At 39.3% G+C, this 24,792-nt stretch overlaps 1 protein-coding gene across 8 annotated transcripts in view; it reads right to left on the minus strand.

The window, feature by feature from the left end:
• The window catches only part of PALLD (palladin, cytoskeletal associated protein), a 145,097-nt gene that overhangs the window by 12,394 nt on the left and 107,911 nt on the right, over window positions 1-24,792 (minus strand). For 4 of the 8 annotated variants that reach the window (XM_030491854.2, XM_030491852.2, XM_030491856.2 and 1 more), the window contains 5 exons: window positions 13,220-13,355; window positions 10,620-10,721; window positions 10,001-10,051; window positions 8,291-8,512; window positions 3,278-3,427 (listed from right to left, as the gene is read on the minus strand). In XM_030491854.2, coding sequence (XP_030347714.1) covers window positions 3,278-3,427; window positions 8,291-8,512; window positions 10,001-10,051; window positions 10,620-10,721; window positions 13,220-13,355 — 661 coding nt within the window. Of the gene's footprint in view, window positions 1-3,277; window positions 3,428-8,290; window positions 8,513-10,000; window positions 10,052-10,619; window positions 10,722-13,219; window positions 13,356-14,886; window positions 15,599-24,792 lie in introns of those variants that run through there. The other 4 variants (XM_030491855.1, XM_030491853.1, XM_030491857.2 and 1 more) reach the window with 2 other exon arrangements.

Below are 24,792 nucleotides of genomic sequence, written 5' to 3' on the forward strand. Positions count from 1 at the left end.
TTAATAACTTCTAAAAAACAGTAGTTTTTAACTAGCTGTTTGGTAAATGTACAGAAGATGTATGTCTGTCTCTGCCCCGGGGCTGGTAGCAGTAAGGCAACAGCCACATCAGCTTTGCAGTGTGCTCCACTCTAAGCTGTGAGTTCCACACTCAAGTCTGTCAGCATAATGGTGACAAGTATTGTTGTCGCAGTAGGTCAGGGGTTGCAGATCACTGTTCACTAACAACAGGCCAAAGCCCATCAAAAAACAATTTCACTGTGGTCACAAGTGGCCTTCAAATGGCAACGACCTTTGTGTTACTGCTGGGCTGTTAGAAATGAAGTCTCTATGTCCCGCTTTCATTCCCATGACCCAGTTAGTCCACAAGAAGAACACTTGCCTGAAAATAAGCCATTGTGCGTGACCTGTGGCAGTTTCTAAGCAAAAGGGGTTTTTTTTGTGTTGCAAGACCACTGAAGACATCCAGAACAAATCCATTCCTATTTTAGGCACCACTGCATATTAATCTTTCTCTGGCAGGTGATGAACACACATTTTGAGGATAATTACTGTAAATTTCAATACACAAAGGCATCACAAATGGAAACACAAAGGACAGTAAGGAATTTGGATAGGGAAGAACAAGTAGGAAACCTGATTCTTGGAAAAGTCATGGGATAAATGAGAAGGAAGCAAAGAGTGGGAAGTAATTTGCCTAGGAAACAAGGCAAACCTGGGCTAAGGCCTGTGGGTGTGTAGTGCAAAGAAGTGGAGAGAATGGGATGAAAAGAAAGAAAGGCTAAAAAGGGACTTGACTGGAGCCCATCCAGTCCCCGGAAAGTGAGCAGTTAAGGGATTTCTGGTAACTAAGGGCCCAGGCCAGGGTTTGTGTTTGTCTGGGCCTGGGGTCTGTTTGCTCTGGATGAGGTTATATGGCAAATTTTACTGCAAACCCCCGTGGTGTGCAAGAACCTCAATTCCACGGTGTGGCACTTTACATCATAGGCAATGGTGCCCACCATGTTCACTGACACGAACAATCCGCAAGGTCTGCCAACAAGCCATTTTGCAAACGTAAGTCCTGTTGGACTAGTCCAGACCGTGAGTTGGCATAAACTGGCGCAGCTTTAATTAACTGAATCCTCTGCTTTAACAAAATCAATTTCTATCTGCTAAGAATATGCCTTTTTGCTTTGTGGTTTGGTGGCTCCAATAGCAACGATCAAATCATAGCAACAGCCTAGTGAGTATCTGCTGGGCCATCAGAACCCTGGTGGAGGCTCTCTTATATTTACGTATTTCACTTTTCCTAAGGAAAGGTTGCCAAATTTGCCGAAGTTTGTGATAGCTCTGAGAGGTGGACAACTTTCCATTAGAATTCAGAAGACCATGCCAAACTTATTTCCACTCAGGATGACTTAAAAGAATTGGAATCCAGATCTTTGAGTGTGAAAGGCGAGTGCATTAACTCATAGCCCTTCTTTGCCTCCATTGTACTGTTAAACGCATAGCAAAAGCAAGCAAATAGTAGAAGAGATAAGTAAGTTTGCTTGGGAATTACACTGTAAAGAAAGAACAGAATAGGCTTGGTGAAACAGACAGATGTTTTGTTTAGGGGAGCCAGAGGAGGACACTTCTGATTCTTCTCCAAAGAGGGGGGAAAAAGCAGATGCAGGATTTTGTCATTTAACAAAAGTGCTTTTTCAATCCCCAAACTAGAAACAACACAAACCCAGCTCATTTTAGTACATCCAAAAGCCCAAGAACAAACTAGTGTCATCAGTGACCAGAACCAATAAACTAGGTCACTGTTGTGCTACTGAATGAGCATTATCCAGAGTAACAAATGCCAAAAGTAGGCCTACCTACTTGGGGGCAAAGGACAGTGCCCAAACACAAAGGCAGTTTATTCACCAAGTTCTCCAAGATTTTGGTTCACACCATAACACTGCACAGGGAAACTCTGCACATGTGCTAACTCTTACAGGAAGACGAACAGGATTCATTTCTTACCTTGAGTATGTACGTATTTATCTAACATTTTTAAACCTCCTGTGAATTTCCCCTATTTAAATGGTACCAATTGTTCTAACACAATGGTCATCTGTGTCTAAGAGCTCCCAGCTTGAAAAATGCCCTTGGCCTTATGCAATTTCATTATTATTTCTTTATTTCTGTTATTCTTATATGCATGAACAATAGATTCAAACTACTTGGATTTAAGCACTGCGGTTTGTAGCATCCAGCCTTGAGCTGGGGTTTGCGCATCGTCTGCGTGCACAAGCCCATAGGTTTTCAAGCTCGCTGCAGTGTGAATAGGACTGACAGTAAGAGAGCAAGGCAAAATGGCAGTGTCATGCTAAGTAACCTAGCAACAGTCATAACAGAGCACAACACTCCTGCTTAGATTAAACTGTCTCAGAGATACAGTTTGTTATTTTACAGTGTGATTCTACTTGCAGGCCTGATCTTGGCAAGATGCTTGGTGCTACAGAAAAAGTAAATCGTTACATCCCTAACGTTACGTTCCTGCCTCAGTTTCTCACTTGCAAATCTTCCCCCTCCACTTGCTGTGCTGTAGGAAAAGCAGACTGAAAGTTACTTCACTAGGATGCCTAAACTGGAAGTTTAGCCATTTCCAGCACACCTGGGGGTTCCTGTTGAAGACCTCAGCTCTTGTACTGGGTCTGCAAAGAATAAATAGTATTACAAACTCAGTAAAGCTCCATGTTTCAGGAAAACATTGTTTAAGGCTTTGAGGTCAACACAGGAGACCTCCCTGCTCCATAGTAAGTGCTAGAATGTTTTGCCTTACAGAATTACAATCACTGCCTAAAGTAAACATGTTGAGGTGTTATACACTCCCACTCGCTTCCAAAAGTCGGCCTCAGCTGGTGAGTAGTGCCAACAGAAGAAAAATGAAATTATGGATTAGGTTACTTCTGCTGGTAAACTGGATTTTTTTTCTCCCTTTATAGTACATACGCTATCCATGCTCAGTTAGGCTTCAGAGATGTTATCAGCTGAAAGAAATGGTGGAAGAGTGATTAAAACCCAGCGCCCCTCCCCTCTGAAACCTCAAACCATAGGAAAAAACCTGCTGTTGAGTTGCTAATCTCTTGGAGATAGAAAGGTCCCACCCTACTGATGCAAGATGAAAACAGAAGTCTAACTTATATACATACTTTATGGTGACTTCATCATTTTAATTAAACCATGCATATGTAAGATGAGATCGTTTTCTGAAGATTTATGTCCAGAAGCACGTTTGCTCTGGAGCCAAACCTTCATTTACCTGGGGGTTAGCAGCCATAATGGTGTAATTCCCATCATCATCCAGGGTGGAGGCTGCAGTATGCAGTGAGCAAGTTCCATCAGGTTCTCTTTGAATTCGGTAGTGATCACTTCGTTTAGAAATTTGCTTCCCATCTTTAAACCAATAAATCTGCAGGAGAAAACAAGGCCCGGCTGATAAGGGTGGGTGCTCATTGTCATCATTTCTCAATAGCGCTAACGAATCTGACCTGCTGACAACCACACCAGTGAGCATGGAAAGCAAACCGGTAGATCGACGCAGTAGAAGTGTAGAACCACACTCCATGAATCACTTTCGCTAAAAGACAAGTTACAGATCAGCAGTGGTTCAAAGAGAAGGACACAGCACGAACATTTACCAAGGAACCTTACAGGTGCATAAAGGCCATGCCCATCCCTAGGACATAACAGCCACTAAACGTCCGAAGAGCTGAAAATAAGCGTCATGACTAAGGAAAGTTCTATTTCAGAGAAGAGGACTCAGTTTAAGGTTTTATTTCACTTGAATCTAAGAAGTTGCAGAAAGAACTTAAGAATGATATTCTGCTCTCTTCAGAAAATAAAAATGTAATTATGGAAATAATTAATCCAGTGATGAATAAAATAGAAGTCATGATCTCACTGTTGAAACCAGTTGTGTCTCACATCCATTACACTGACAGGACCAAAAATCCAGGAGGGGTTCAGCAGCTTGCACTGGCAGTGAGCGGCTCAGTGCCTGCATGGGCCAGCTCAGTGTAATGACATGACTAGGACCAACAGGTTACCCCATTGTGACAGACATCTACAGAAATGGACAGCTTTACAAACTCATGGGAAATACTTCAAAGCAGGTCAGCACACAGATAGCCATTAATAATTGTACGCCAACACCACTAGAGTTCCAAGTCGTACAGAACAGTTACGTTACCTATCAGAGGCCTTTTCTTCCATTAGTTTTGATACATAAATTCAGTCTCTGGCTGACCCAAGATCTACTTTCAGTGAGCCAAAGAAAATGATGTATGCAGAATAATATTTTATAGTAATCCATGAATTACACAAAAAAATATGTATCTCTCTTTAATGCCTCAAAACTTGAGGATTTGGTTTGTTTGGGGTTTTCTTGCTATATTTTAAAGATAATATAAACCCCCAAACTGAAATCTGCTGGAATCAAAAGAAAAACGTGGTGTGTGCAAGAAAACACACAGAGAAATATATGAAAAATGTTCTGCTAGGAAAGCTGTTGTCAGCTCCCCAAACCCATATTTAAGTAGAACATTATTTACTTGCCATTTCTGAAGCTTGTATTACTCTGTAACATCAGTGGTGTTCAGCACTTCCTAGGTCACTTGTGCAGATACCTACACGATTTTCACAAGGTCAACTTGTACAAAGTACAACAACTGGATTTGTCCTGTTTGCATGACTGCTGGGACTACTTAGCTTGAGGAAAACACACACATTTTCCTCAATCTAATTCTTGAAGTGGGAATTTAGGTCTTACAGTAAGGAAAGGGTGCTGGCTTTCTAGTTAAAATGAAGTGACAAAGCAAAGCACTGTTCCTGATAGCATTTAACACTCCGGGTTCTCCACACATGCCAACATTTCAAAACTAAATTCACTCACTTGTGGGGGGAAGTTAAAGACATACTTTAAAATTCACAAAAAGACAATGGGGAATGTTTTGGAGGGAAGGAGTGGAAATTTCCCTTAAAAATTAATTACCATGTATGTTTTTTATATTAACAAGCATTATGTGTAACTAGAAATGATTTCATTTCCTCAATAGCTGGTTATACTTATTTCCCATTTTGTCTGTCAGCAACCTTGCAGAGACTCTGTGGTGCTAACAAAAGATTTAGTCATGTCTTCTCGTCTGCTGACAGAGCACTTACTGGAGATGCAAAAGATATTTGATCACTTATACACACATGCTAATGGGCGCTAGGAACAACATAGCTGCAAAAAATGAGTTTTAACTTGCATGCTTTACATGTGTCATAACGTTGCTTGGAAATCTACTGCATTAAGTAGTAATTATTCAATAACAATGCACTTAGAAATATCAGGACGCATGCCAGGAATCATTACATGGAAATACACGCAAATATTAACTGAACCAGCTATCCAAACATTATGCACATGTTGTCCAATACCTATTCCCACTATGTTTAAAAGCATTGGCATCACCAGGTTTTACTTATGAGCAGTAAATTCTTACTATTACCTTTATCTGACATGGAGTTAATAAGTAAAACGCTACCACTGCTGGAGACAATGGCCCTTGCAGTGCAGTATTTTCTTTCTAGGATACCTTTCAATAAATGTACCATTAAACTACATAAGCACTGCACAGTGCATCTGGATTGCTTTTATTTGCACCAGATTTTCAGAAACCATCATGTAATGACTAGAAATACAATGAATACACAGGACAAAAGGCGATATAAGAGTTATATTCAGCCATGTGAAGAGCGAGCAGCATGAGCTTTATGCAACGTTCAGATCTCAATTAACCTTTCTTTTTAAGTTGTCCTAATTCTGAAGAGAAAAATCCCTTAAAAACAAGAATTCCACAATCCTTCCTGTTTCACCACAGGTTCTCATTTTAGTGAGAAAATAGTTTTGCATTACACTGAAGGTTATAACAAAAGTAGACTCAGCTTTTAAAAGTCACATTTATGAAGACAACTTGCACATCAGTATTCAATTTACATGGCATGTTCAGGGGAAAAAATAATCAAGCCAATAACCCCGCTTAGAAAAATCCCTTGTAATGAATGCCAGATTTTAGAAACACTACAGCCCTTCCCAAAGCCATTCCTTGGCAGAGCTGACAGAACACTTAGAAGGGAGGAGCTTCAAGTTAGTAAATTATTTCCAGCTTTTCATTTGCCAAAGAAAAGAATTTATTCAGGGGCAACACTTCCAGCTTCAACAAATGACAGCAGAAGGGCAGCCCTCAGCCATCGAGCGTTGCAAAATTGCTATCTTGGCATGCTCTGGCAGATGAGCGGGAGATGGAGCCTTTGACATTTGCAAAACCCAGCTAACAAGTAGCCATCCAACAGGACTGAAATTGGTTCCATCCCAAGCAACTTAACAAATCACGTGAAGCATCTGCAAGTGAATGGAATAAAGGGTCACAGGCCCAGGTGCAAGAGCAAATCACTTCTTAATGTGCGTGCTTTCACGCTGCAGAAAAACAGAACATCCCATCTGAAGCAGAGTGCATCCACATCAGATACTCCTTTATAATGCTGTGCTTTAGGGGAAGCACTAACAATGTTGTTTCTTTGCTGTGCAATCCCTAACCCCAAAACAAGGCGAGTGAGGGAAAGGAGACATCCTCTTTCATCTGTTTTAAACCAGATTAAGATGACTGTGAAACTACACCTTAATTGAAAAGTGTGAAAATCACAGAACGGCTCAGTTGATTAAGGCTGACTCATAGTAGGTCACATCTAGCAACTTAGTCATAAGCCTCAGACAAAAAGAGTACCTCTCCAGCACAATGCACCTCTAGCACCAAGGAAAGAACAGACTCTCCTATGCAGTCATCTCAAAAGCAATACTGGACATCAAAGGTTTGGTTTCAGTCAGACTGGGCTAATCTTCTCAGTGTGTGTCTTCAGTTTGAAGCAGGAGTGCTTTTTTGCTATCAGCATACTGATCAGCCCCACTTACTTTGCAGTGGTTCACATCATGTTGTGGTCTTGGAGCACAGAATTGGATTCCTTTCAGATGAAACTAAGCCAGAAAATGTGCTCCAAGAACACATCTAATGTGCTGCATCTGCTTCAGTCTGTGGGATGAGATGGGAGCTAGCCTGAAGTAAAACCTCCTGAAATGCAGGCAGGATGGATATCTCATTCTACAGATTTGCTTCTTCTGGTCCACGCTTCTTGTTAACGCAGATGTAGCTCTAGTTCTCTGTTCTTTCTTTGCTGCTACCTGACAAAGTCCATTTTTCTTTTTTTACACTTTATGCAGTATCACACATCTAGATCACTGAACATGGAAAGACATTTATCTGTGTTCAAAATCCTAAATACCTGTAAAACTTACGCTAGATGAGAGATTTGGATGTGCCTGCTGCTGTGAAGATCTTATCTAAGAGATAAGGCATCTTTGATCTTGTCTGAGAGGAAGAGAGCCCCTATCCACAAGAGGTCACTGTAAGAGCTGCAAGGACCTCACGGAGAAGATACTGGCTTTGGCAAAGAAATTGAAGCAGCTACTGCTGTTTGCTGCTGTATGATGAGTCAGTTGATTGTCAAGCAATTTGTGAAATGGTTAAACACAACCTACCAAAGGCAGGCATTCTTCCAGGCTACTGACATCATGCAACTGGTACTTTTACATCTACTCAAAGGAAATGCTTTCCAAGCCCAACCCTCCCTCAGAAGCTCATCATTAAAACCCCACCATCATGTCTCATCTTGCTGTTGGGATGTATGGGAGCTTATGGTATTTTATTATGCCTTCCTCTAACTTTCAATAAAATTCAGTCTGATCAGGGTGTACATGTAAACTCGGTAACACTAAAGAATGCAGAGTTACCACGCTGGATCCTGAACCACAAGCAACATATTTTTGCATTAGCATGCTGCTGTGCTCGAGCTGATTACCCACGTTAACATGATGAGGTTGCTTTTGGGGCTACTGTGCCAGCTTGCATGGGGATTTCTAGCACTGCACTGCATAGGGTAACTCTGAAAATGACAGAAGTATTACACTTCTACGCAAAATACTTGAGATGAAGTCTCAGGAGGGAGAAACTAAGAGCTGAAGCCTCATAGTAGGATTTTTTACTAGCAGAAATCTGAGTAATTCCACTGATGTCAAAAGAGATTTGACAGTTCATACCACATAGGCATTTTCCTCATCAAGAGAGAATGTCTCCTGTTCCTGTAAGCATGGCCCTTCAGGTCCAGGGGCCGACTGTAAGTTACCAATACAAAACTCTTCAGAGCATTTCTAAAAATATTTACCCTCTTTTCTTACCTTTGGCTTCGGGTTTCCTGCCACTTTGCATGTAAATGTGACTGGCATTCCCTCAAAGATCTTGTAATGCTTCAGCTTTATCTCAAAATACGGTGACACACTGTTATCAATAGGTTCATCTCCATGCTGCACCTCATCGTCCGATTCTTCCACAGGAGATCTCTCCAGCCTATATTCAATTTCACTGATCAATCTTTGCTCAAAGCTGGAGACTTTATACTCCTGTCAAACAAGAAAGGTACATATTAGTGTTCACCTTCAACATGTTGCTCAGCGAGATGAGTTCCTAATATTTTGGGGTTTTTTTATTCTACTGATCTTTGACAATCCATTAAGGTTTTACATATAAAAGGAAACTGTATCTTGTTGAAGAAAAATACTATAATCCATGCCTCCAATAACTTCCCTATGAAACAATGAAGACATCTGGTATGAGGCAAAAATTGTATTTCATGTTACCTTAAGGTCTAATTTATAAGGAGAAGGAAAGTCATTGGTTGCTTTCTTTTCATTTTTTTTTTTTTAAAGCCTATAAGAATAAAAGTATTCTGAAGCAGTTCATAAAAACAAAAGAAACACACTAATATTTCCTTGAGGGTACAGGCAAATTTGGGGTGGGTTTTGTTTCCAGATGGCCAGAAGACCATATGGTTCACATCTGCTATTTGCATAGAAGTGTACCGGAGGCTGCACCAGAAGGTTAAAATGATTTTGTTTACAGTTGTCTGTAAAAACAAGAAAAAAGGAAAACATGGCAACCCTGGAAGCCCATGATAGTTGCCTCTCTTTACTACTGTTGTCATGGTCCCCTTTGTCTGGCCAAAAGTATCACTTCTTTCTTAAAACCAAAACCTATCATAAGGGTATTCAGGATATAGAAAGAAGACTGGAAAGCTTCACCTGGTGTAAAAAGGTACTACTGCTTGTTTAAATTTGCTATTCAGACACAAGGAAACATTACTGTGACATACAGTTATTTACTTTCTTGAACTATTCACTCTATCTACTTTGCAGTACAAAAGTTCTGCTTTGAATCTTAGTGATAACAAAGATAATGCCAGAATGTAAGAAAGCTCAGAAGCAGAAAAATACAATAATAAATGAGTCAAGGCTCTTGTCAGTCAGCAGAAATCCAGGCACCCTTGCAAATGACCTTTGGCCACTGTCTCTGACTCTTGTTTTATTTAAGATAGAACACATGTCTCATATGAAGCCTCATTCCACATACCCATCCTGTTATCATTACCTCTGGACTGGGAATGATGTGCAGTCTTTCTACTGACTGGTTACAGAATTAATCATAACCCTCAACAACAGTACGAAATGGAAGAAAAAAGCCTTTGTAAACTGCACGTAATTTAATTTCTTCATTCCCTGAGAGTTTACCATAAAAGTAAACCATGAAGTACACATCGTATATATAAAAAGCAGCTAATTTGGATGCAAAGCAATTAATATCAGTTTATATTAACATTACACCCGCATACTGGACCATGCCGTTACTGCAGTTAAGCTGCCTGAGCTCCAACAATTAGGAACAACTTCAACACCCCGAAGGGAGTGTAGCCCGCATCTCCACAGTTACTAATCTAGGTGATCTCTCATTATTAACCAAGAATAGTAGAAGGGAAAGGGCAAAGACAACAGAGGAAAAAAACCCGAACAATCAATGGACAAAAAGGCAAGACAGAAAAAGGTGAAAATGTTAACCTTTTGAGTATCCATAGGACTCACTACAGAAGCACCAACAGAGCGAGCTTCCTGCAAGGGCAGAAAAACAGATCAAGAAGCAGAAAGAAGAGCAAGAGGCATCCATGACAGTTTCGCAGTTTTTATCAGCAGAACATACTTTATGTGGTAACATAAGCAAACAAATGCTACACATTTCTGAGTGGCAACTCTGGCATCTGAACAATGGAGAATGTGTAACTGCCCTTTCAAGCAGACTTTCTGTTGTGTTTTTGGTCTGCATCCAAAAAGTGCAGATTACACAAATAAAGAGAAGATGGTTCTAAGATAGTAGATGTATTTTTTCCTTGAGAGACGCAAAGGTCAGGACAGAATAGGATAAAAGGAAGAGTTTAAAGCAGAGAGCAGACATTTGAGAACTCTCAACCGTATGGAAAAACTGAGTAATAGGCATGTGATCCTCCAGTTTACTTCACTGATATAGAACATATGACTCCTGTAATCAGAACTGTCCTATCGGGTGTATATTTATTGTCTTATGTAGGACTTTTTTTTTTTTAAGACAACCAGAGCCTATAAAAAAGAAAAATTGAAAGGATTTTTTTTTTTTTCCCTATGAAATTGTAGAGTTCTGTGGCACCTGTATAGCAGGATCTTCTTCTGGTTCTTGTATATTGAAGACAGTTGCAGCACTGTCTGCTCCCAGCAATCGACGAGCCATTTTTTCCTCATACGTTAATCTCTGAATAAAAAATAAGGGGAGAAGGGGGAGGGAAAAGAAGAAAAAACAGTTCTTATTTCTCATTAAGAACCACAAGGCAGTTAGTAAGCAATGCTTTAGGTAATGTTACTAAAAGAGAGCAGCAGTATATTTCTAACGGCAGTTTTCTACCACAGTTTGTAATGCATTTTTTTTGCACTACAAGTGGCTCTTCCGGCTTAAGCAACCCTTGCCCTGATTCTGCCATTTGTATCCATGCTCTTGCCAGGAACTTGGGCAGGATTGAGCAATAGGAACTGCTTAAATCAGCATGGCCATCATAAAAGTGCATGTGAAATCATCCCCAATCTTACTCCCAGTCGTTCTGCTTAATTTTTACATTAGAACCACACGGCAGAAAACTCTGCCAAAAATGCTAAGGAGATACTACTTTATTTGAGTGTTTTATCAAAAATATGACAGATTTGTAGAAAAATATATTCTTTAAGGGGTTTTGTTTCTATTTCTTCTTATTCTTTGGGAAATTAAGGAGACAGCTTATAAAAGACGATTTACGCTCAGAAGGTAAAGGAAGTTAAAAGAAAACCCTAAGTGTGCAGTTCAATTATTTCATTATTACTTTTCTTCTACATTCAATAACACATCACACCCTTAGACACTTTCTTATCAACATCACAAAAAAATGCCAGTGACTGAAAGGCAAACTCTTTACACAGTGACATGCCTCATTTAAACAGAAAAATGAAAGAATGGAAACTGGAAAACATGACATCTACTTAATACTTCCATTCTTAAAAAAATTCATTTAAACTAACTTTTAAAATACGTCATATTGTGGCTAGCCCAGCAGGCTGAAACTCATGAACACTAGGTACCAATGTGGCTCAGTTACAAATGTCTGAGGAAGTCATGAACTCTTCTTCACTTTAATTTTTCCTGTGACTACTCCCAGTGCCCATAGCCATGATTACACAGACAGAATCACCCAAGACAGGAATCTGCAAGGCAAAGGCCTCAAGGCAAGCACAAAACCAGAGTTTACGTGGTCCAAGCTCCCACATCATCTGATCACAGGTTTTTTTTTTTTTTCCCCTCAGGCCATGTGGGCTTTCTCAGGACATTCCATTCATTTGTCCAGGCCAAACATCTCTTTTAGTTTCCAAAATAGGCATTGACAGTCTTGCTCAGCCCACCTCCTCTAAAAAAACATCAACTTACACACCATGAAAGTGATTCTGCCCAACTGCTACAGAAAACTGCCAACCCCTGTGCAGTCAATGGAGGAAGGTAAGTACAGAAGCACTTGTCACTCCGAACATTTTCCCTACTTTACTCTGCTGACTTTACTAAGAACCAGAATCCAGCAGCTGTGGACAAGACAAGGCAATTAATAATTAATTTCCTACATTATTTATTAACTAATTCCTTGTTACAGCTTTGCAATACACAATGCATAACTTCATGTTTATTCTGCATCTCTCTGTGAACGCATACCCAGAAGGCAACATGCCAATCAGCTGTAGTTCAATCAGCTGTCTTGGAGTACACCACCTTAGTCCACATCTTGGACACAGGTAGCAAACCTATCAAACTTCTGAGCATGGTCCAGAAAACCTAAAGCCCACTACCCTTCAGTGACATAAATGTATCCCATGGTATTGAGATGCTTTTGAAAACATTTCATTGACGAAACAGGGTTGACAGTCTATATTTAAAAAGTTACTTTCCTCTTAAAAGAGATTCCTGCTTCAAAGACATTTAAATCAATGCCTTGATAACTGTAGTCAAATCTTTGGAGAGTTACTTCTCATCAGCTTTGAGCAGGAAGAATTTGGTGTGTTACCTTTTATGCATATCTTAAAATGCACAAAAATTAATGGAGAACTTTGAGGCTGTGTATTTCAACTGTTTGAGATGCCCATTTTACCTCCTTTCTTGACTCCACAAGCAGGTTGTTAACTCCTGCTAAAGTCTGTTAGTACTATAGGTTATCTTCTAGTCTATTGGTCAAAAAAAGCCCCACAACTGCATGATCTAATGATGCCTGATTCCTTAGGAGTTGTTTCTCATGATGAACTGTCTTGTCCCCTTCTGATGTCCACTTACCACCTACTCTTCCCCCCCACTGTCCAGGAGCTGAGCAAAAGGTAGAATGAGCCTGGACTGATCAAGAGCTATGTACATATTTACTGGCCACTCAGTGATGAACAGGCAAAAGCATGCAGCCTCTGAGGCTGAGAAAGCCCATAAGGTACAGACTGTGCAGGCTTCTTACACAAATTTGCCATCTTTGAGACCTCTACTGAATTAGGTCCAAGTGAAATTGTCAAACAAAAGGAGGCGTGATAGGTCAAAATGTATACTATCGTTCCTTGTGGAAATGCAGCTTTGGAAATGCCATTAATAATACTCACATAAAATACAAAAATAATCTACAACAATTATTTTTTATGCAGCATATCTGGAAAACTGTCCGTGATTCCCACTCCCATTCCCTGGGATATTTTATGTTTTTATACCGGTTGCCCGTTGTTCAACAGGTCTTCCTTGAAGCGAAGTTTTCTTTCCAGATCCTGAATTACAGCATCTTTTGACCCTTGAATCTCTTCATCTGATGCTATCCTAGCAGTTCTGCCTGTTTTCTTGGGAAATCCCCTGCAAAACAGTACAGGAAAATTCATAAGCTTTCCTGAAATCATTGGTATTTAGGAATTTATCTGGACCCACTGCTACTGGTGAAGAAAACGACATTGTTTCTTTGAAATTAAAGGTCTGGTATCTTACTTACTATGCTCTCCCTACTAACTCACATCACTGATGAAATCATTAGTTTAAGAGCAAAGCTAAAGCTAAGCTTTAGTCATGCATTAGTTAGAATAGGGCTCAGGACTGTGTAGCAGTGGCTGTAAACACCATACACACTCAAAGGGGAAACTGATGAGCAATAAAACAAAGTGAGAGGCAAAACTAAAGAGAAAGCATGACTAGATAAGACTGGATGGAAGATAAACTAGGTTCCTATGGAGTACCAGATAGATAAAGATCAGAAAGATGTGAGACGAGGTAGTTAATAATTAATTTCCTACATTATTTATTAACTAATTCCTTGTTACAGCTTTGCAATACACAATGCATAACTTCATGTTTATTCTGCATCTCTCTGTGAACATATACCCAGAAGGCAACATGTAAATATTGTTTCTGTACACTGGCAAAAAAGAAAATCATCCCTGTAAAGCAGTTTTCTGCATCAGGGATTCACAATGGAGTAGCAACCACTTCACAGTTTGCATTCACAGGGCTGAGCTATGCCTCATGCCAGCCTACAAGTTATGATTGTACTTTCAGGATGTTTCACTCCTATTTTCTGGAATGGCCCAGGGAATGTTTTTTCCCCAGTCTGCACTAATATTTAACACATATGATGGCTCTTTTGCTGGAAATGCCCAACATTTCTACTGGAGATCAGCTGCTCTTACACAGATGTGAAGAAACCAGCATTCTATCAGTATGTGAAACTTGTAGCACAGCCCATTTCTCCAGCGAAGTCACACATTATCATTTAAAACACCGACACTGATTCAATAAGTGTTGGTTTTCCATTTTGGTTTTTTTTTTTCCACTTCATCAACTAAACAGGGCTCAGCCCATTACACGGGAATGACTTATGCAAAATATGGAATCAAACCAGACAAACAGACAAACTCACAGATGTCAGAGATAGGGAAAAAAAGAAAATCAGACTAGCATGTAAGTGGTAAACTTGTTTCCAACACACAACTTCATAGTTTAATTACCAGCACCAAAATGTTAAACTAGAATTATATGGCGATAGCAAATTTTCTTGGATATTGTTTGGTACTAATTTTCTGTAACATGGGTAGAGAAACTTCATTCTTCAGCAAGTGTTTTCAATGGTAATTTTTAGCATTAGTTAAAATGAAACAATACATACATGCTGTCAAAAGCCAAAAAAGGAATTAAGTGAATACATTAGGAGAAGACAATAATTGGAAACATTTATGTCTAAATTCCTAAAACATTTCATATTCTGTTACCGAAACTACATTTAAAATGGGAAAATGGTGAAGTTCTTGTAAAACGAATTGCATTTTCCCATTAAATCACAGCAGAAGAGCAGACATTTGCCTAATGTCACAAAAAGCCAGAGAACAACCTCTCTCACCCTAGAAATATTCAGCTGCTAGCTGGAGATCTCACTAACCAGCAGAATAATTCCCTCAGCATTCAGCTGGGCATCTTCTCAGTTACAAGTAAGAGAGTCTCCTCCACTGTTTTGGGGAAGAAGTCAGGAAAACTATCCCATCTACAGGGAGACAAGAGAATGCTGAGAGGAAGGGTTAAGGTCTCTTCAAGGAAGAGATGTTTTGGTAACTCAAACTTGGGGACAGTAAATGTAAGGGAAGATATGGAAGGAAAATGGACAGGAGAAGGTGGGAAGAGGGCATCAGAAGGTAATGTCCCTCAGGAAGTTTGGACCAGCTGCTGGAAGGCTAGTGGAAAGGTGGCATCTGCCTCTCTCCTCACAGTCTTTCCCTTCACCTTCCAGCCTCTTACCCCACCCAGCCCAGCACTGCCATAGAACCGAATTTCATCACTTTTCAGATAAGGACACACACCCCCCAAAACAAAATCTGGCCAACTTCAAGGCAGAATATTTCAAATCTGGCTTCACCTTGAAGAAGCTCTGTGCCAGCTTTTCATGGAGACATGCATCCTACCTTGAAAGTTCCAAGTGATACAGTAAGAAATAGTTTTCATTTCACATTCTTACAGATTTCATACTTGAATGATAAAAAGAGTCTTAACAGGAAAAGGCCTGCTTATGCTTGGCACTCCATAGGCTGTAAAGGTAAAACGTACAGTTTACCCAAGAAAGTCACAACAGTTCATGAAAAGAGGGGGATGGGCTAAGTGCTCTGGAGTGGATTTCAAGGAACAAGTGAAAGCATTTTCTGAAGCATTATCAGCTATCTGTGAAAACAAAAACCCCAAAGTAAACACACCCATTTCTAAAAGGGAAGGAGTACTGAGAGAATTACAGGTCAGCAAGTTCAACATCCACACTCAACGTAAGAAAACAGTATTACAGTCCATTTCAAAATAATGTAGGGTAATAAGGAAATGAAATTAGGATCATATCAAACCTCACATGAGCATGCAGATAGGCAAAAAGAAGTAGCTTTAATACAGTTCAGTTTGTAGCTTCAGAGTAAGCCTTCAAGAGCTACAGTAAGTTCTCCAGTAAATCAGCAGAACAGAGTCTGGCTGAAATTTCTATTATATGGCTGCAGAAAAGTCTGAAAAAGCTATTCAGAAAGTATCAAGGATTTTTTTTTTCCTATCGCACTGGAAGAATATAGACCAATGAGGTCTTTCAAAGGTCTATGTGTACTAAGTTCAGTACGTAGTATTTCAACCTTAGCAACTGGAATATGAAATAAAAAAGCATGTTTCTCAAATTGGCTGCTGATGCTGAACTTGTGGAGGTTGCAACTCATTTACAGGTAACAACTGCAATGATCTTCATAATTAGGCTAGAGGTGGTCTAATGATGACGAAACCCAGGAAAAACATTCAAAACATGACAGCATATAAATGTAAAATTAGCACTAACATATTAAGCATCTCAAGAATCTGTGAGATTAAAATTTGGACAATAACACCGTTATTTCAAAAAGAAAAGAAATTTAATTCTAGGACACATTAGCATGAACCGTGAAACTTCATTGCTTTCCTTTATTCCTTGCTGTTGGACACTGGATCCAGTTTTACCACTGCACTTTAAGAAAAATACAGCAAATTTAGAACAAAACCCCATCAGATGGTTTTAAAACCACAGCTTTTGTGACAAGTTATGTCACGTACGCACAAAGAAAATCCGTTTATTTAGTCAGGAAATGAGGAGACTGAAGATAGAGAGATGACTCCATCATAAACCAGCAAAAAATAGGTAGCATTCAATGATTCTCCATTCCATTGAGGATGATAAGTAGACAAGAACTAGAAGAAAAACAGGCCTAGCTTAGACAAAAACAATGTAAACAATGTAGAACTATCCTTTCTCCACCCTCCAACAGCGACAGTTAAACACTGGAACAAGTCATGTAGGGAAGCTAAGGAATTTTATTTAAGAACAAGGCATGCAAATATTCCAGCAATGGCCTGGGGATCCCTGGTAGCTTTTAACAGGAGAGGCAGTCTCCCTGACAACTTTCCAGATCTCTGATTATGTGCCAGAGCATTGTGAGCTTTGCACAGTGGGTGCAAAGTGTCATCCAAGACCTGGTCAAGGCAACTTGCCTGAAAAATAGCTTCTCTTCTCTTTACTTATGTTTACAAATAAGTATGTAAGCAAGGAAGTTTAAAAACATAATGATAAAAATGAATATCAGTTAAAGTTCTTGAAATGCCTTTAGAAAACTTCTCTCTTTCAGACTATTTTAAATTGGAACAAAAAAAGAAGAGGTGCACAATGAAAACGCAATTCTTCCTGCAGATGCTCTATTTCTACCCCCTCTTTAGAATCTCTTTCTTTCTCTACATACATACACTTTAAAATATGTACATATGTATACACACACACACACATATCCCCCACCAAGTTAGCTCTGAAGACATACATTCTTGAGATGAATTTCGAAATGGCTAAAAGGCAATGACTAGAAGATCCTTGGTAAGTCTATCCCCTAAAGGACAGATCCATTCAGCTTGAGAGAAGGTTTGTCTGTCAAGACAGCCTGGCAGCAAACTTGCTTGAGCTGCTTTTGCAAATATTTTTCACCATCTTACATGCCCTTATCTGGATGCATTAAGATTTGTGCACTAAGTCCTTAGTGACTCAGCAGGTTTTTTTTCGCCTTTTCTCGGGGAGAATATCAAACAAAACGTTCTGCCAATTCATTTATGTATTTGTATGTTTTTCTTCTTTGCTTATTGCAATTTTCAGAGTATGTTGTGATTATTAAGATAGCAGGAGATAGCTGGAGAAGACATATTTCAAGATATTGATACCATTAGTCTCGAGCACACAACCAGCACCACAAATGTGCAAAGAAACTATTAGCTTTTGAGAATCAGGCTACAATTCACACAGATTTTTAGGCACCTCTGAAACATGCATCACACGTTACTGAGGGCCTGAATACAGACATAGATAAAAGAACACAAGTCTGAATTCTTTTGGTCAAAAAGGGCGCTATGGAATTGCCAAAACTCAGTCATCTTAATTCACACAGAAATTTTTGACAGCAGAGATTTTTGCAACCTCGGCTTGGCTCTCCTCAGTTTTGAATATTTGCCCTAACATTTGTTTAGAAAGAAGGCCAAACCAGCAGTACTTTTCATGTTTTAATTACACAGAGTGCATGCTGGATGTGATTCCCTCTTTTCCTATGTACCTTTTACAGTGTAAACAAGGGCAACAGGCTGGCTGTTGTTATCTTTCCAAGAACAAATTCCTGTTTGCAGCCAATATGGCTCAGTTTCACAGAAATCCAAATCAATTCTCTGGTACTGAGGTAATGAACAGTAACTTGATTTTTCCTTAAAAACTAAAGCCTTCCAAAAATACAGCTTATTCCTGCCCACTTAATATATTTTTCACTTACTGTAAGAAGAAGTTACTACAAGCACTGTAATAGGTCACAAACTTTGAAGCTGCAGCTGCATACTAAAAACCTTTTAGTCTGATCTTGTCATACACGCTGCAGGGACGAGGAGTCAGCTCTGTTCAGCATTATGACATTACATTCATCTGAATTAAGGCAATGCCTGAGGCACAGACCTGACTAAGGATGACTTGCACTAAATGAAACAAAAGTAACAAAAGTTCAATTATTTCTACCACCCAGGGTGGTAAAACTATGGTTGAAAAAAATTAATAAATCGTGCTTCCACATTGGATAGGATCAAGACTGACATGAATGATACATATTTCTGAGCAAGTCTGAGCCTTCTTAATGACTAGATAACACAGAACAACTCACCTACAAACCGCACGCCTACCACCAAAAATTCATTTTTCTTAAGCTTACCTTTAAAAATTCATTTTTATTCTTTTAAAGAACTACTGCTTTTTCATGTTCCCATTCAGTTCCTTCCCCACCTGAGCAAGTTATCCCGCTGCCTCATGCTGCAGATACATAGATACATAACACAGATACATAATTGTCATTTGCTTTTCAAAAGACATCCACATAGTTGGATATCAATTTTAAAACATACTACTTATTTTGCAACCAGTAATCTTATCTGCATTCCTGATTGTTACCCGCTTCACTTCAACTGACAGTGAAGAAGAAATCACTAAAGCACTGACTGCTGCTGAATGTAGAAAAGGCTGGCACAGTCCTCAGAGTCCTGAAATCTTGAGAACAGGTAGCCGCCAAAAGCATGTGAAGAAAAACCTACCCTGGACAGAGGAAAGGTAATATATCCAAAATATTAACCTTTACTCCAGTTGATGAAATGTTATGGTCTCCACAACTATCAAGCACTGCACCTGGCTTCAACATTCACAGACATTTCTATGGCATTCAGACTGGTTTGAAATAAGGAGGTTATAAATTAAGTCCTCTGAAGAAAAACATCTGCAAACAAAAAAAAGCTACAAAGCAATGCTGCTAACAGCCTCTCTCCCTTTTCAACAGAAAGGTGTATGTACTAAGTTCCTCCTAGTTAAGTTCACTTGTCATCTCACAACATTCTTAAGCACCTGCAAATACCATTTAGAAAAAGAACTAAACCACAGAGGTACAACAAAATAAAGCAAGAAACTTTAAACAAAGATGGTCTAATGGACAGGATCAATAGCTTAAGAAAACTGGGGGTTGGGAATGAACGCAAACCCTAATATTGGCTGGAATTTTTCCAGTTACAGAAGTACTTGTCTTCAGATACATTTTCCTGAGATTTAGGGTAACTCCAGGTATGACTGAATAGGTAGCATACAGAAATGAGGTGAGCTCCCTTAGAAGCAAGAAACCACCCTGACCTTTCCCCTCAGTTTGATGTTGGACTTAATCAAGATAATTTTTCCTGTGTATCACTATTTTCACACCAATCATTCTCTAAGTTCTCTCCATTTGTTACAGTTGTGACAGGCATAACTTACAGAAATGGGAAAAGTAAACGTCTGGTCTACACAGGACAGAAATACAGTTTACTCTAAAATGAAAGCTGACATTTGTACTGGGAGACTGTTGAAAGCTACAAGATAAAAAGATGGGGAAGTGAGGCTTTTCCTCATTGCTAACTTTCCTCATTGCTAACTGACTCCAGGAACATGAGGGTTACTAAAATATTTGCTTCAGTCCAATTTGAGATAGGATTCAATGGACAAATCATAGTACAGACCAGCAGCCCTGATTCAAAGGGGAAAAAAGTGCAGATCTCTCTCTGATGTTGCTATTCTCATGACTCCCACAGAATCTCCTCTAAGATTTGGGTTTAAGGTTCTACAGATCATTGAAACAGCAATTAAATCAAAATATGTAGGATGATAAAAGCTGCTACTTAATTACATTTGACAACATACTTTAGACAATCTTCTCTTCAAAAAAATGTTTTCTTTTCCATTTTCCATTATTTTCCAGAAAGTTGTAAATCTAGAGATATGTTCTTTCACCAGTTCTGTAGAGTCAGACTTTTTCTGTTTGTGATTAAGGTAATATTACTGAAGGTACCTACTTTAAGAAAAAGTCTACTTTCAGGAAAAGTGTCTACTTTATGAAAATACTGTATTTTTTTTTTTTAAAGTACTTTCAAAAGGATATATGTATAGCTGAAAATACATGGGTTTTATACTTGGAAAGAGATTCTATTACTTCAGGTTGGGTGACTCCACACCTTTCAGTAGCAGGATTTATATTCTTGTTATGTAAATATTCACTAAATAGTGACCAGATCCTTCTCATGGGATGAATTTTGGTTTCACAAATGCTCTTGTAAACTTGCCAGTGTATATGCTGGCCTAGAATCTGTAAGTATACTCACTTTTGTTCATACAGATATAATTTGGTTTTTTCTATGAACAGTGAAGACCAGATTCTAGCTCCTACAGACTTAACTGTGGACAAAAACTGAAAGTTAACTTGAGCCCAACACATCAACCTACCCTAGAGTTTTCTTTAGGTAAAGAAAGAAAGAACTGAGATTAAGAACAGCACCCAACAATCTTGCTCCAGTTAAGTTTTACCTCAGAAATAACTGACAAGTGTTCGTAATTCCCTTAAGTACCCAACTAGGCACTTCGTTCCACCAGCCCTTCTCTTTTGTTTAATATCACTATGCTCTGGACAGAGATCAATTTAACACATCTGCCCCATTAATAGAGAAAAAGGTTATTCCCAAAGCTTGTTGAGCTAGCACCACCACAGTCACAGCTTGAAAATGCTAGTAACTACAAAGTGCCTAGAGCTTACTGGAGATATGAGCTATATTTTATTCAACTGAAGCAGTTACCATACGATTGTTGCAACAAAATACTTAAGATATTTAAAGGTGAATTAGTAGGTACTAATGACACAGAGCTGCTTTCCATGTTTCAGATGTCCAAATAAAATGTAGTAAATTCACAAGTAGCTATTCCCACGATACAGGCAAGGCTGTAAGACTACACGTTGTTAAAAAAACAACAAAAAACCCCATGTGAAACAAACAACCCCTCCCCCAGTGTCATGTTTCCAAATCTATCAACTGGAAAGAATGTTTATTTGATCAAACTGGTTTAGATAATGCTGTCACTTCCACAGATTCTCAGGGTCTAAAACCAGGGAAAATACCAACTGTTACCTGAAACATTAGCATTGTATTTACTGCTCACAGAGTACGGGCATGAAACAGAGAGTTAGAAACGTTCTGTTTGACCTCACAGAAAAAGAGGCAGAATCCCTCCTCGGATTAATTTCTCTTAAGTAGAACAAAGATACATACACTGGAAAAGAAATGCCCGGAGAAAGCTGGTGGAGGGAAGGTCTGACTCCATGAGGAGAAATGAAGACCCTGTTGGTTTGTATGCAACCACTGTGCCTTCCATTTTACAGAAAACATCACTAGTGCTGCCTTTGACCATCTCCACCTGCAATGTTCATTACTTTACTGTTATTCTGCTCCTACCACAGCAGCAATCTGAGGAAAATATGAATGATGCCTACAAAGTAATGATTCTGAGGAGCAGATCTGTGATTGTGCTAAGATTTAGTAATGAAAAAAATTGCTCAAATGTATGAAAAATTAAGAAAAAAAAAAATCAACAGATTCCACGGTATATCAAGATGCTTAACTTCTAAACATAGTCTGAAGAATTTCTTGCTCTGCCAAACAACGGGTTTTGGTAATTACAAGAGACTTTACAAGGCTAAATGTTTATTATTTTTTTTTCTTTCAGATATTTGGCTGTAAGTGTACAGTATCTATAGCCTTGGAGAGAAGAGAGTGAACAATCATGCTAAAAAGACCATGTAACCAAAATATGAACAGTGAATTCCCAATCCTGAAATACACACACAAAAAAGGCAAGAGAAAGGAGCCATGAGAACATTGAAAGCAAACAGGGAAACTGTTTGAAGAGCATTTTATCTGCTAGAGGCACTTGATATGAAAGTGCTGAAGTATCTAAATGCAATGAAAGGTCCAAGTCTGCTTCCACTGATGTTAAAATATGATAATAAATCATAAAGTTGTCTAAAGAGGAAATCCTACCACTTCAAACACTGTATTTAGAGTATCTATAGTACAAAAATGTACCTCCTTCCCATGAAAAGTATTTCAAACGCTGCCTAGTTCACTTTCAGCAACCCACTATCATATTCTCAATATCACCACTATGTGACTGATCTAGAAGAAGAGACAAAGCTAAATGGCATGACTAACATTTTAGATGCTGAGCTGAAGCAAAACTTTGAATGCTGCAACTCGTCCCTTGCACCCAGTCTGTACAGCACACTGTCAGGACAGTATCATCCTTTTCAATTAATGAATCTTGGAGATCATGGAGTACCTGGTCAGACTACAGGCTGGGGTTAAGGAATGCTGTGAATGGCTCAAAACCTGCAACATCTCAGACAGACAAATGTGTTCAAGAAAAGAGGATTTGTGAGGATGAAACAAAAGATGAGGGAAAAGAAGAAAAAGTGAAAGTGGTGAAAAAGGGACCTGAGGGTATACACAAAGCAGGAGAGACCAAAAGCGGTGGGGGGAAGGGAGGTAAGGAGAAGAATTGCTGAGGAGCAGTATAACAATGATGGGAAACAGAATGATTTACTCAGCAAGACACACCAGGCATTAGTAACTTACACAGTAAAATGAAAAGGGAGACGCCAGGGAAAAATTGGCATCAAAAATACATGACAATAGATTATTATTTCTTTTTCGCATCATGCAGTACATCTTTTACCATGTTTTAATGTTATAATTCAGATGACAAATGCTCATTGTATATACACACACATATGTATTTATACATAAATTATACACATATGCATTCAGTATGGTTAACATGATCCAGCTCCCATCTGGACTATATTTCCTGAGGGAATGCAGGCCAAACAGCCAACCACCTCAACCTCAGCTCAGAGCCTGAGGCTGCTGCCTTGTCCCGGGGGAGATAGGCACGCCATCACATGCACACCCAGACCGGCTGCTAGGCCTGGGGAAGTGAAGGGCATGAGGAAGGGGAAAGCATCCTTGCAGAGTTGTCTCTCTGTCCAAAGATCAAAGAGAATGAGAAATAAAACAGCTAATGCCTCAAATGAGAACACGTGTGCATGAATGTAGCATAACAGGAAAAGAGGGACACAGCAGAGGATCAAGCTGCTGCTATCACCCTCAGAACACACAGAAGGGAACTTGAAAGAGAATCCAGTTCCTATCCAGAACTATATAGCTGTACTAGAGCCTTTCCTGGCAAATCAGGGATAAATTCAGGCTTTTGAGGACGGTGCTTATCGGTCAAGCTGTCAGTAATTTAATCATGCAGCTTTCAGCAGTCAGTACCAATAGAGAAACTCAGCCAGTGCAAAGGACATAGTAAGACAGAAAATCACAACCATTAGGAGTGCAAGGGCAAACTGTACTATTTATTCATTTTTCTCCTAAGTCTGTTTTATGGCCAGACTCCATAATGAGCCATATGACAGAAATCAAGATAAAGAAATGCTTTTTAAAGCATATGTGTGATTTATTACTTTGATATCTGTCCGCTTTCTGCCTTCTCTTCCTTTTCGTATTTTGGACTGAAATAACAGAAGTTCCCACTGCAACGGTATGTAGCTGAGCATGTCACCTAGATACCGTAGATCTGTTTAGACAAACTTCTAGACAAAGTTATAAATAAGCCTTGGACACAGCTATTCTCATTTTTGTTCTTCAGCATGTCTCTTTGTTCTCTAAGGATGGAATGAGAGTATAGTGCCAGCGGAAAGACAAATTGATCTATGATGGGAGCTGACATGCTCCAAAATACTATTTTGGCCTTTAGAGAAGACAAAAGGGGAAAACAAGTATGCAGAGTTGTTAGGGGGAGGGATTCTGCTTGGGTTTATGCAGTGCTGTTCTAAATCCCCTCCTAAACCCTTTCCTAAACTTCCTCAGAACAAAAACTCTAGCCAAAAGTCAATATATCATTGCAACCACTTTGTTGTCAGACGTAGACTTAAATACCTTATACTTTAAGTATCACAAAGCTATAAGCACTTTGGAATAATTCTCTCTTTACTTGGTATTTCTCTACTTGCAGACATGACAGGAACATAGACTGTAAATATCACTGGCTATGGGATAAAAGAACTGGGTTGTGAGAAGGATTTCCTTGGATCTCCTTCCACCACCCTGGGCATGAAGAGCCTTCTGCTACTGCTTTCATATTTTCATCAACTCCAATTTAAAGCTTTAGCTTCTCCTCTTTTGTGTCCTACTGTAGGGCTCTCTCAGCATCTCACTTCTGTAAGGGTTAGAAAACTATATCCCATCTCTAGCACAGAGGCATTGGCAAACAATTCACACGTCTCTCTGTCAGGTAGCAGGTAACAGTGAAATACCCTAGAAACATATAAAATGAAGCAAGTGCAGT

This window comes from Strigops habroptila, chromosome 7 (assembly GCF_004027225.2).
Source record: "Strigops habroptila isolate Jane chromosome 7, bStrHab1.2.pri, whole genome shotgun sequence".
Lineage (NCBI taxonomy): Eukaryota > Metazoa > Chordata > Aves > Psittaciformes > Psittacidae > Strigops > Strigops habroptila.